Here is a 13,211-nt window from a genome sequence, read left to right on the forward strand (position 1 = left end):
AAATCGATGATGGCACTAAAACTCGATGAAACTGTGTTTGCCCAAATTTCTTTTCCTTCCTAATATTTATAGCCGCAAACGAAACGTGCTGTAATTAAATTCCCGATGAAGTAACAGCAAAAAAACGAATCGCTCTTATTATTTAGCCATCGTTCTCGCGGCTATAATTGCTTTCCCGGCAAAAACTTTCCTCTTATCCAAGTTCACCTGTCAACGCCCGCGACCGCAGCAACCGAATCAATGTCAGCCACCTAGGAAAAAATCGACCGTAAACTGTCAAAAAAGCAGGCACCCGCTGACGAGCTCCGCTGGGTTACCGGGGGTAGGTGAAAAAGGTGAAGAAGCGAGACGGCAAAAACGAACAGCGAAATACGAGACGGTGTCCGAAACAGAGTGTGGCGAGAAATCTTTCACTTTGCCCCGTTGCAGTCCAATCATGGCGGCTTTCGTAGGACGAATTTGTGGATCCGGATTGTTGAGCCCGAAAAGCGGCGCTACCTTGCAGAAGGTCGGTAAAAACGCGATGTCCTTTGTGTGAACAAGGGGGGGTTTATTAGTTTGTGGGTGCTGAAAAGAGCAGTAGTGGTCGTGGTGGTGATGGTGGTCCAGAATCGAGACAACGGAATTCCTGTCCTTCCAATGAAAAGTGCCAATCCGTACGAACCCGTGTTGCTGTGTGGAGAACCCATGCAAAATGACATCCCTGCTACCCCTTCGTGGTCGTGTGCACCCCATCCCTCGTATCCACGGCGCACAGGGGATGGGTACGGTAGTGCAGAGAACCTCGATAGTGAGAAAATGTTGTGTAATCACAGGACTTACTGAATGGTCCGTGTGAAACGCTGGATCGGGCAAGGTTGCTAGTATGCATTTCTGCACTACAAATGCTTCGAATGCCATAAATTGTGGAATTTCGCACACACACTTTCCTCACAACGGGGGATAGAAAATATGGTCTTTGGCAAGAAAAGTCATGAGAAAGGAAGGATGGAGAGGCTGTTATGTTATGTGCTGTGCTGCTGCTAGATCCCGAAACTTTGTGGATCAATCCAAGAAGCCATGGGAATTTTTTATAAAACCACACGGATGATGGTGTTACTGCAGCACTCTACAGGTCAAACATATTTTATTCGAACCTTCGTAACGAAAAGAGAGGCTACGCGGGACATACGGTGTCACGAACGGGTGTAGAACATGATTGTTTTTCTTTTTCGCTCGTATTATATAATTCTACAAAAGATGCGAATGGATGGTAGTGACATTTTTTCATTGTTATTCAGACAGACAGGACAGTTATTAGGACAGACCAGTAATCGACAATTAGTAATTAATGCTTTAAATATTTAAATTATAGGTACAAAATTTTTCCACGACCCGCGGCGCCTGGACCAAAAACCAGAAGGTACGTACGTTACGTTGCTTTTCCATCTGTTACCAGCTGTCAACAATGTTTACTCGTTTTTCTTCCAGGTTGCTACTGCGGCCGGTATATTGGTAGGCGGTGCGGGAGCTCTGCTCTACGCCCTCGAACAATCGGTGGCTGCATCCGGTACGGAAGTGCACCCGCCGGCACTACCATGGAACCATAAAGGTGTGCTCGATTCGCTCGACCATGCGTCCGTCCGCCGTGGGTATGAAGTGTACAAGCAGGTATGTGCCGCTTGCCACTCGATGCGCTTCATCGCCTACCGCAATCTTGTCGGTGTGTCGCATACCGAGGCGGAAGCAAAGGCCGAGGCGGAAGAGATTCAGGTGCGCGACGGTCCGGATGAGGCCGGCAACTACTTCATGCGGCCCGGTAAGCTGTCCGACTACTTCCCGAGCCCATACCCCAACGAGGAAGCGGCCCGTGCCGCCAACAACGGTGCCTATCCGCCGGATCTAAGCTACATTGCGCTGGCACGCCACGGTGGTGAGGACTATCTGTTCGCGCTGCTCACCGGCTACTGTGATGCGCCGGCCGGTGTGGTGCTACGCGAGGGTCAGTATTACAATCCATACTTCCCCGGTGGTGCCATCTCGATGGCGCAAGCACTTTACAATGAGGTAAGGAACCTATCTGCAACACTGAAGTGGTCACGAATAAAAAATAAATAACGCTTTCCTCCCACTTCAGGCCGCTGAATATTCCGACGGTACGCCACCGACGGCTAGCCAGCTGGCCAAGGATGTGTCCACGTTCTTGGTGTGGGCCGCCGAACCTTATCACGACGAGCGCAAACGCATGGGCATCAAATCGGTCGGCATTATCATGATCCTCGGTGCACTGTCCTACTACATCAAGCGACACAAGTGGGCCGCGCTCAAGACGCGAAAGATTTCCTTCCACCCAAAGAGCAAGTAAGCGCTGTGCTTGCAACCAACCAGCCGCAACAACAGCAACAGCAGCAGCAGTGTAGGTGAGATGTGAGATGTGGAGGAAACTGGCCATCAACCGCCGAACCGGGAATTGAGACCACATCCTATTGGCACATCCCGTTTAAAAAATAGGACGAAGCAAAACGGACACGAAATGGCCGGGACATTTTTAGATTAACATTGGCACTCCCCATCGGCGGATTGGATCACACAGTGCAAACCAGTGGGAATCGAAGTGAGGATGGATGAAGGGGGAGAGGCAAGCGAAAGCAGAGATTTGAGTGAATTCTGCTTTTTATATTCGTAAGGGACATTAAAATCAGTCCTCTCTAACCATATTCGTTAAGCAACACACAGCAACAATTGCTGTCTGGACAAATAAGCGGTCTGCCATTGGTCACAGCTGCCACACAGAAACGCTCGTTTGCTTTTCGCTGTCTCCTCATCTTACGGTCATTTTCAACTGACACAGCGCATCCTTGCATCGATTTCTAGTTAGATTTGTTTTGCCTTCTTTTCCTTTTTCCCCCAATGTATAGATCAATTACCATTGTACGCAGCGAAACACATAACCACAAACCGAGATATGCTACAAGAAATTACCGACAAACACCAAATGATCGTTCGTTTTTTTCGGGGGGGGGGGGGGGGGGGGGGGGGTGTTAATGGCATGGGTTTAAAACCAGCAAAATGGCTTTACGGGAGTATGGGATTAGTCCGAAAGTGTGTCCACCAAGTGGCTGCACACATTAAAAACTGCCATTGGAAGTGTAAGAAGCGAGTAGAAACGTGTCCGTTGGTTGTTTTGGGTAAGAAACTATTTAACAAAAAAGAAACAAAGAAGGTCTGAAGATTCCTGGTTTGGCGGATGATGAAAAGTATGATTAGCAAAAAACAGAAAAACGAAATAAATCATAATACCGTACGTTGTTAATTTAATTTGAGCAATGTTTGTCGTGTTTTCTCTCTGCCATGATGTAATGTCTCCCCGACGTTTAAACACAGTCAAGACTTAGATTAATGGTTTGGCACTACAAACTCGAAAAATGTCTGATGAGATTTAAAGGATAGCATAAATGAACTATGATGGTCTCATCATTTTTTGGTAAAACTAATTATTTCAAATGCTTTTAAGAGGGACCTACTGACACTTAAAAGTTCATTCAAGAGTGGAAAGCGGTAGTGAATTTCCGCCATCTTCAGATAAGAGATCGCATTTTTAACGTTCAACCCCGTTCGGCAAAGCAAGGATAATTGAGGGACGGATGTTAGCACTCGAATTTTGGATCTGCAATGTATGTAGATCACATGTAGTCGGAACATAAAATGCAATTACCCCATACTTGAAGCTAAGATAATTTTATTTACCCTTCACTAATTTCGGTTTACATCACATTTTTCTCTTTCGCCACGGCTATGCGCTTGCGACGGGGGTACACTACACATCCTTTCTCCTTTTATTCTCTCGCTCCCTCACTTTGTCTCTCTGTTAAAGCGTTCGCGTTATACATAATAGTTGGGTAACTAACTAAAAGAAAACTACAATGCGTGACTTTACTGCAGTCGGTTAATTATCTTCTCAACAGTTGACCCTTAAAATTTCTCGAGACATATGTATAGGACCATCAGAAAATAAAAAAGAAGGAATGGGAAAGAAAAATTGACTATTTTTCGCGACATTAACAATTTCATCCCGATTCTTCGCAAGCTCAAGGTTGGTTGGTGAAGCCCATTTGCGGCGGATTTTACATGGGCAATGTTCAGAAATAAGTTTATATCAATTCAAGCTGATTAAGCAATTAAGCTAATGTCCTATTTAGTGTTGTTTTAGTACAATATTACGGACTGTAAGGATATATATTTTTTTTGTTTTGTGAAGTCTTTCAAATACAGTGTCTCTTGTGTCACCTTGAGTTAGGAATACTCCTTTGTTCCTTCTCTGTAGCTGTATGTTAAATGTAGGTAGATGATTAGTGCAAAATAGGCCTTTGGCGTGAGTTTACTATCTCCTTCAATTATGGGCCATTTTGCTGACAAATTTTAGGACCTTTCATTTTGACCTTCAGATAGATATCTAAGGAACGTCATTAGTTATTCCATCTACATGCACTCTACACTTTAACTTCTCGATAGGGTCGTTGCACCGTTACCATGGTGAAGATAAAGATCAACAAAAGGTAAAGATCGCAAAATTGTTCTTCTATGGAGATTTATTATATTTTTTAATCGTTTCAAAAGCATTATTCTTCACAGCAAAACCATTTTTACACGGTTAAGGACATTTTATTTTGCTATGATTATTGTATGTTACTTTCCAATAGTCATAATACAAGTAATATAAAGCTGGCAATAATATAAAGTCGTCCGTCGGTCGCGTATCGTCGGGGGAGAATTATCTTTTCTTTCACTCTAAATCAATTGTTTTGCTTTCCTTTGTTTTAGTCCTATTTGAAACGATCTCGTATTTTACAATGCTTTTCGAAACTCATTTACCGTTTCATACGCACGCGGTCCTTCACTCTGAAGAAGCACAAACAGATTCACATTAACGAAAATTCTGCCGAATGACCCAGAATGTCCAAAGGAAAAGAAATTATGCTTGATAAGAGCAAAACATGACTACAACCAAAACACACATTATCAATATGTTATCCCAAATTTAACAACGCAGAAAGATGGAAGCTTGTCAACTCAATCGAGCCATTCTGTGCACAAATTAATTATCGGCCAGCTACATTTTTTAATTTTTTAGTGCAAATGAGTCTCCATCCGCGTCTAGGCATTTGGACTCCGCGAGTCCAATAATTAGCAGAATTCTACGAGCTGCTTGGTTCTTCTGTTGATCGAAAGACTATATTCTTGTGCACCGTCCGCCCCCCAAGGTTTGGTGGTTTTAATAACCGCCCGACACTTTGCTGACTTCAGTTTCAAGTAACATTAGCAGTTGATCCTCAAACGACGGGTAATAACGGGTATGAGGAAAAAAAGGAGTTTAAATTTCCCATCCAAGCAATCGTTTTGGTTTGCAACTCTAGTAGAGGAACGCTGGTCGCTCAGGTTGAACAAATTACTTCCGGGTTTGTTTTTAGGTTTGCTCAGTACGGAGATGTGTTTTTTGAAAGGTTTAGTGAATCTTCTCCCCATTTGCTGTTTGCTGCTACGGCACCGGTTACAGCGTGCGTACAGATAATTTTCTTTCTCGTGTTTGTGTGTGTGTGTGTGTGTGTGTGTGTGTGTGTGAGTGTGTGTGTGTGTGTGTGTGTGTGTGTGTGTGTGTATGTTTAGTATCTCCCAAGCAACACCGCCTACTTATGATTGGGTTTGCTTATAAGTTTTTGTTTAGCGATTTAGTAGCGCATTGACATCTCTGCCCGCATCATCATCATCATCATTACTTGGTAGATTTATATAACTTACTGCGTGTGTTTGTGTGTGTGTGTCTTACTTCATTCAGCCTGCATCTGCTGCTTCCTCTTTATTACCTTCCACTGCAAAAACTTTCCACTTGCTTAGTTTTTTTTCTGAATTTTGCCTCGCTTTCCTGGCGCTCTCCTCATTTATATCTGCTCGAGTTGCTCGCTCGATTTCCCTTCTTTTTTTCGCTTTTATAGTTCAATTAAGAGCACTAGAAGCAACTACCCTCCGGAGGTTGTGTTAACTTTAGGTTTTCCTTTAGCGTCATAATCCTACGTATTTCTTGTAAAATTGTCTTAATCGTGTAATCACGGTTCCATCTGCTCAGCACCGGAACCATCCTGTGATCGACCTGCAAGCACCAGCAACCATGCACGGCGCGAAAAAGAGAAGAAGAAAGTACAGACATTATTAAATAAGATTATCACCAACCAAACATGCATGAAATGCTGAAAAGCTGGGTCATCGTTACTTACCACACCGTTCTGACTGTTGATGCAGTTAATGTTGATTTTTGATAGAAATTTCAGCGTTGGTGGCTCGTCCGGATAGCGCTCGCCACACTCAACTTTAAGTGAGTACATTCTATTTTCATATGGAGTCTGTTGGATGTAAAACATAACTAAGGAAAAGTGCGAAACAGGATGTACGCTTAACCAGCAGAAGCTACACTTACCCTAGGAGGACCAATGATCATACCGGTCCAGTGGGTAAGGGTCATGTCATCGTCGTTCTCGAGACCCCAGGATATGGTACCGTCCCCTACACCCTTCTGTCCTGCTTCGAGTTCTTCAAGAAGGCGAAAGTTTCTTGGAACGACTGTGTGGAAAAGATGAAAAGTACCAAAAAAAGTACAGCCTATAGTTAAATCGCTTTAAAAGATTAAATATAATCGTGGTCAAAGTATGAGTGTACTCAAATTGATTTTTATGTCATGTACGCCACACACTCGCGTCGCCAATTGTTGTGCGCATACACACCCGCGTAGATAAAAATAAGGACGGTATAATTTAATAAGGCACGGAGTGGCCTACTAAGTTGTAATGGATAACCGAACGTGTGCCGTCTACTTCACACGGAGAAATTCTGTACACGATCGAAGCAAACTTTGAAAATTGTGTATAATGATCTTCTGACTGTACGAGTTTATGCTACTTACCAACACCTGTCGACGAAGCCATCCTCGAGTATGTGTGGGTTTAGGGTTAGGGGGCTCACAATCGTCCAGATTCTCTCGTTTTTCGGGTTGTGTGAGTTACGTTACGACGAAGCGGACCGCTGGTTCCAGACGGATCAGTTCCTGCGCGTCCTAAGCGATTGTGCCACACGCTGTTGTGATCACCGTACGCATTAGCCGGTTGCAGATTTTAAAGTATATGAAAAGTAAATAAAGGAAAAAGATTAGCTATCAACTAGTTAAAATATCGCATAAATAATAAACGAGTTTTGCCCTGACTTCAAACAATAATCTCATGCCCAGTATCTATTATTCTTGCATAATTCTATGCACCGTAATAGCCATGATCATGAGTGTAAATAGTGTACAATAATGCATGGTAACGGCTTGCTTGTTGGTAGCATTCTTTACAAGCAAAAATACACCCGGTGTCTTGACTTTCTCGCCATAAAATAGTATAAAAGTCGATTTCCTTTTTGCTTCTCGCGATAGCGACCAGCACAACGGAGCAACACCACAATATTTGTGTGGACTTGCGTGCCGTGTATGAATGTATTTGTACGAATTGATCAATTTTTACGTGATTTCTAATTAGAATTGGGAGCGCATCATCGTCGAACCATGCAATATGACGATCACCGAGCTGCGTTTTCCGCAACACGAATTGCTGAAGAAAGTAGCATGGTCCACTAGACAGGACGAAAAGTGAGTGAGCATCGCATAAAAAAAACGGAAACGTCATTCACGGTACAGTGGAACAGCGCACGCACTCCACAGCAGCAAAGGAGTCGCACGCCTTTGCTGCGTTACGTTTTCCTTCCTAATCTTCTTGCCACATGATGATATCCCCGAAACTACCGACTTTGTGGATTCATCATTTTTCACTACCAAATTTGGGTCCCGGTTTGGCTGAACCATACCGCAATTATTGCTCGCAAAAAGGAACGATTTTCCTACGACGTACACTCGTGGGATAGGTAGTCCGCGGATGTTTTGAAAACTGTCTTCATCGCAAACCTCACACTGTTCGTCGACTACTTTGATAGGATACGTAAGGTGAGCCAACCGAGCCCTCGCAAATCGGATGGTTGGTGGCGAGATCCAAAAACTTCGCAAAATGCACAAACCCTTAAAAACACCCCCGCCCCCTTTTCTTCGTCGCCTCAACACATCGAGCTCGCTTGCGTGCGGCTTTCTTCTAGCGCCGCTTGGCTTGTTGGCAACTCGTGTTCCGGCAATACCGATATATCGACCCTTTTCCCCCTTCCACGTTGGTCCACCACGATGGTCACCTGGAAACTTCGTGGGCTAAACACACTACTGCTGCTGCTGCTTCTGCTACTCTCCCCGAATACCGTGTACGGCTAAAGGAGAATCGGCAACTCCTAAGAACCCGTTTATCCCAACGCACTGGGGGTCTTATGCTGCCGCAGAACAGCTTAGCGTATATTGTAAGAGGGAAAGGGTTTTAATTCTTTTTGCTTACTTTTCTTGGCTCGCGCAGTATGTACGAGAATTCGAAGACCAATTTTGATAGCGAAACGAAGTTAGCCGCAGACCAGCCAGAAAATTGAAATGTAGCGAATGGGTCACTGTGGTATTGGTGTCGGCAAAGGGACAACCCACACACACACATAGGCAAGATCAAGCAAATTGATTATTCGCGGTGAGACAGCATTCAAGAAAATAGTCCGTATGTTTACATTGTTCAAGCAAATGTAGAGACGTTTAGCTGTTTAATTTAACCGTTATGAAGACGTCGATTTGTTGGCACAGGTACAGATTCTAGTTATGTTTTTTTCTCCTAAAATAAGTTAAGAATAGTAAAACACCAAATACGAATTTGATCACATTTATTAATCCTCATAATGAAACTGAAAGTATACATTATTTAAAACGGGATTGAACTTCACAGTCCAAGGAATGGTTCCCTTTCGGTTCGGTAGCTTCCGCAGCAAATGTACCCCCTGCCGCCAATTTGCATTCCATCGCGTCGGTTCATCAGAAGCCTCCTCGACCGGTAAAAGCGGTCCACTCGATATGGTAGTTTTTGGACTATGGCTTCCATCCAGATGCCAATCGATCCATATCGCGATTCCGTTCAATCGTTCCGGTTCTGACACACGCATTTCCCCTCTTTGAAGCTTCGATTGCTCAAAGTCCGATACGAGATCCAGCTCGAGCAAACGTACCGCCCCGGCCAACGGATAGGACGGATATTCCCACAATGGTTGTGCTTCGATCGGTGAATCTGCGTACGTGGAGTGTTGTTCGATCATTCCATCCATCAGCGAAAGATCGAATCCTTCGCAGGTACCAAGTGGGGCGTTGATTTTTTGCAAATCTAAAAATTCCACCGGCAGTGCGTAAAGCGTACCGGCCGATGGAATCACAGTGACGGTGGTCGGAAGCATCGGGCGTAGATTTTTCAACAAATCTCCATAGTGTAGGTTGTCCCAGGGCAGAATTGCGGAAGGAAAATGTGGTTCAGCAAATACGTGCGTTACGGTCGCAGCTTGGTCGGGTTCTAGTGCATCTGCCGACGAAAGGAACTGCACATTCGGCACACTGTTATGTTCCACAAACGCTTCCATACAGCGGCGTGATATTGCGTTCGGTTCGTACAGCAGCACCGTCTTTACACCCATCCTGGCAGCCGCTAGGCCAAGCAGTGAACCCTCGCTAAGCACCAATACGACGGAATCGCTAGAAAACACTCGCTCAAAGTAGTTCAAGTAACGCTTGTTGCGCAAACTATCATTGAGCTGTCCGATTCGTGATCGTGACTGCGCAATGTGCCATCCGCAGTCACAGTGGGGAGGTTCGAGCAAACTTGACGATTGTTCCTCTAACCCGAACCATAGCGAATATTCGTCGTGGTACGACTGCAGCACAAACTGTTGGCCACGTTCGAGGGGAATCTTGATCGGTGGTAGAAAGTAGACGGCCTGCATCCAGTGATCCCGCCACGGAATGATGTTCCCTTCGGGTATGCGCTGCTTGCGTGTTACAGCTTTTCTTTGCTTTTTCAGTGTACCGTGGTCCGGGTGAGCCCAATACGGTGCACAGCTTAACAGCACCTCGCCTTCGTTGTCCATCGTCAAATCCCACCACATAAAAACGGCCTGCGGGAAACCAGATGTACGTGCTTGACAAACGCTTTGCTCTCGTCGTCTGTTTACCAGCTTCTCGTGTTTGTTCCAGCAAAACTCGAACACTGGTACGGGATCTGTAAGCGGGTTAAAACTGCCCACCGGTAGCTGGCTTAGTTGGATATCGAAGACAGCGCTGGAACCGCGGCAACTCGCCACTTCCGGTGGAACACGCAGCAAAATATCACCATCAGCATTCGAGAGTGTCTTTAGCTGTTGCCAACTAAGCACTAGCGGACACTCGACCACCTGCGCGTATACGGTCGCTTGGTGCGGTATCGTCAGTACGTCATCCGTCAGCAGATGTTGTAAGGCATGTCGGTAGGTCCCAAGTGCTCCCTCACCAATCAGCTCAGTATCGAACAGTTCCGTCACCAGCACGTTAGCTCGCCGTTCCATATCTTGTCCCGAGCCGACCGACAACTGAGTGGAGCGTTTCTTTACCAAGCGTATACGATCCTTCATACCATTCGCTTCGATAATCTTCTCTGCACATTCAGCCATCGGACGGAATGCTTCGCATGCGACCACACTGTCGGCACCGGCACGGACAGCCATCATCGAGAGCAACCCACTACCGGTACCGATGTCCAGCACGTGTGCTTGCTGCCCGGTGGCATGCAAACGGGCTATCGTTCGACGTAGTGCCTGGTCATACTTCTGATTGCGTTCCCAATCGTGGCACATGTCGGCAAATGCACTGCGCGCTATCTCCTGCCGTAAATCGAATCCACCATCGTCGGATGCACTGCCCAGGAAGTTATCATCCATTTGTAGTAAGGTAATTCGAACGAACAAAGCTACTTCACCTGAAACCGCTAAACGTTTTCTAAACCCGCAACACGACTTGTTTACATGCTACACACACACACAACCAACGCAATTACACGTGATAATTCACGGTGCTTACAGGTTTACCCGCACGATAACTACAGACAAGCCGAAAGGTGACCTTGCTACAGGGTGCTCCAACCGAAGCTTTATAAGTTCTGTCAAAACTGGCGTTGAAAAATGACTGCTCAACAGATGACATCCTGCATTTGATTACCAAATTGGCAATCGCAAACAGAGGTGCTTATTTTCTTTCGCTTACTATTGCGGGTTATCCTAGAGTAAAACAACTGATAATTAGAGTTACAGAAACTTTCCGCATCTATCAATAAGCTAAGTTATTGTCCGCAAGCAAACGGTTTAGTGTCGGAATGGTAAAAACAACGCTGAAAGACAGTGTGTAACGCACCGATAAGCGGAATCCAGGAAGTTGAATACTTGCTAGAAAGAAAAAAGCTGTACAAAAACAACTGGATGTAATTCCACCCAAACTATGTCTAGCAGCGATCTTGCATCTAAAGAAGCCATCGTAAGTAGCCAACAACCTCATGGGCTCTGGTAGCTAAGGATTCCTTTCTAAATGATGTTCATCAAACAACAAGTTGATGAATGATATTTGCACGAACATTGTTGGCCAGATATATTCCGCAGTGGTACAAGGATACAAAGATTAAAATTAGATATGGTTGTATAGGATCAGGATCATCGATCATCATCATGCACTAATCATCCAACCATCGTTGCCCGCCGTTGAAACATGATCCCCCCCCCCCCCCTGCGCTCCTGTCATATAAACCATTTCCGATGTTTCGTTCATGACTGCGTCGCGGTGGTGTTGAGGTTATAAAAAGTGCTGATGTTGCTCATTCGTATCGTTTTATCGTGCTAGAAACGCCTGCCTCCCGGTGTGCAGTAGCAGTTGTAGGGAACGATGGGCAACCTTTGCGAACGGATCAGTTGATCATTCAAGTGCCTGGTTGGTAACGAGTGGTCGAGAGACATCGTGGAAGAAAAGCTATCCGGAGAAGTGTGCACGGTTTGTATGAAAACGGTGAAGGCGGTATTGGTAAGAATGAAGAACATATCCATTTTGCATTATGATTTGCTCTGGATGATAAGTTCGGTAAAGTAACGAGTAAGGCGGAGGCTATCGCGCTTGTATTTGAACGGTTTGTGAAGTAACGGTTAGGGTAGTTCGATAACGGGTCATCGTTGATTTTTTTCCCCGATCATGTGCCAACTATCGAGACCCCTCGGCTACCACTTACTTATCTTTTCTTGCACTTAAGTTGAGCGACGTCGTCGTTTCAACATTAATGATAAAATCAAGGAACTGGGTACACTGTTGCCGAAAAACATGGAAGGATCCAGCAGTGAGCTGAACGGTAAAGATGGACGCGTGAATAAGGGAACTATACTCAAGGGAACGGTAGACTATGTAAAGGAGCTCAAGCTAGAGGTTAGCATGCTGAGACGTAACGATGAACTCGTTATGGCACTGCGCAATGAAAACGCAATGCTGCTGAAGCGTGTTGCGGTAAGTTGGTTTTGCTTTGCTATTCCGGCACTATTTTCTTACGATGATCAAATGATTTTACGATTACCAAATTACCAATGACCAAAAAAACCTCACCAATGTACGCTACTTTCCGTTAATGTGCCTTTAAAGAAGGCACACATAGTTCAATAATGAAAACATCTTTCAGCTCCATAAAAATAAGCTACCAAGGTAAGATACCTCGAAAGCTCACATATTTTTATCCTGAACGCTCCGGAAAAAAATGTTCGTGCAAGTATATAGATATCAAACATTTGCAACGAAAAACATACGCTCTCGGATTATCCTTTTTAACGTTTTTGTTTTGCTTTCTAAACCTTTTCCCCGAATACATCCGTACAGTCTAAGGTAGAGCAGCAACTGGCACCATCCAAGGATGGTATCATCGGTGTGACGTTCTACATCTTTGTGGACATGTGCGAAAATAATCTGCAGCTCGAAAACCATGCCAACCGTCTGCAGAGTTTGCGCAAGGAGCTAAATTACGTGAAAGAAACCGACTGGCAGTACGATTCAATCGAAAAGATTCTGGGCCAAAACTGAATAGCGTCTGTTCGTACAAATGTGACCGTGCGCCTAGCGTGCCTAGTAGCTTTTTAATTTTTTCTTTTTTTAGGTTGATTTTTAAAGAAGTTTCAAAGTTGTGTCTTGTTTTTTCTGTAAAATATTCTTAAAATTAGTTTTAACTTTATTTTCAAACTCGAAAACGGCACAAGGCAGG

The 13,211-nt window shown here is 44.7% G+C and overlaps 5 protein-coding genes across 6 annotated transcripts in view; 2 read left to right on the top strand and 3 right to left on the bottom strand.

The window, feature by feature from the left end:
- The window catches only part of LOC126562465 (uncharacterized), a 136,980-nt gene that overhangs the window by 116,779 nt on the left and 6,990 nt on the right, over nt 1-13,211 (bottom strand). The window lies entirely within an intron of this gene.
- On the top strand, nt 298-2,459 carry LOC126562676 (cytochrome c1, heme protein, mitochondrial). The gene is made up of 4 exons (XM_050219238.1): nt 298-508; nt 1,355-1,402; nt 1,471-2,046; nt 2,117-2,459. The coding sequence occupies exons 1-4, from the start codon at nt 437-439 to the stop codon at nt 2,342-2,344; spliced, it is 924 nt and encodes a 307-aa protein (XP_050075195.1). The 5' UTR covers nt 298-436; the 3' UTR covers nt 2,345-2,459.
- LOC126563235 (ubiquitin-conjugating enzyme E2 variant 2) overlaps nt 5,946-13,211 on the bottom strand; it is a 55,990-nt gene continuing 48,724 nt past the window's right edge. Inside the window, exons 1-5 of one of the 2 annotated variants that reach the window (XM_050219863.1) lie at nt 8,436-8,566; nt 6,932-7,101; nt 6,449-6,591; nt 6,249-6,374; nt 5,946-6,124 (exon numbers count right to left, since the gene is read on the bottom strand). In XM_050219863.1, the coding sequence (XP_050075820.1) occupies nt 5,984-6,124; nt 6,249-6,374; nt 6,449-6,591; nt 6,932-6,953 (432 nt within the window). In that variant the 5' untranslated portion in view covers nt 6,954-7,101; nt 8,436-8,566 and the 3' untranslated portion in view covers nt 5,946-5,983. Of the gene's footprint in view, nt 6,125-6,248; nt 6,375-6,448; nt 6,592-6,931; nt 7,102-8,435; nt 8,567-13,211 lie in introns of those variants that run through there. The other variant, XM_050219864.1, reaches the window with a different exon arrangement.
- LOC126561774 (protein arginine N-methyltransferase 7) lies at nt 8,800-10,872 on the bottom strand. The gene has a single exon (XM_050218089.1). The coding sequence runs from the start codon at nt 10,870-10,872 to the stop codon at nt 8,806-8,808; it is 2,067 nt and encodes a 688-aa protein (XP_050074046.1). The 3' UTR covers nt 8,800-8,805.
- LOC126563433 (uncharacterized) lies at nt 11,385-13,033 on the top strand. Its single transcript, XM_050220078.1, has 2 exons — nt 11,385-11,461; nt 12,833-13,033. The coding sequence occupies exons 1-2, from the start codon at nt 11,426-11,428 to the stop codon at nt 13,031-13,033; spliced, it is 237 nt and encodes a 78-aa protein (XP_050076035.1). The 5' UTR covers nt 11,385-11,425.

The sequence above is a fragment of the Anopheles maculipalpis genome, chromosome 3RL (assembly GCF_943734695.1).
Source record: "Anopheles maculipalpis chromosome 3RL, idAnoMacuDA_375_x, whole genome shotgun sequence".
In the NCBI taxonomy this organism is placed as follows: domain Eukaryota; kingdom Metazoa; phylum Arthropoda; class Insecta; order Diptera; family Culicidae; genus Anopheles; species Anopheles maculipalpis.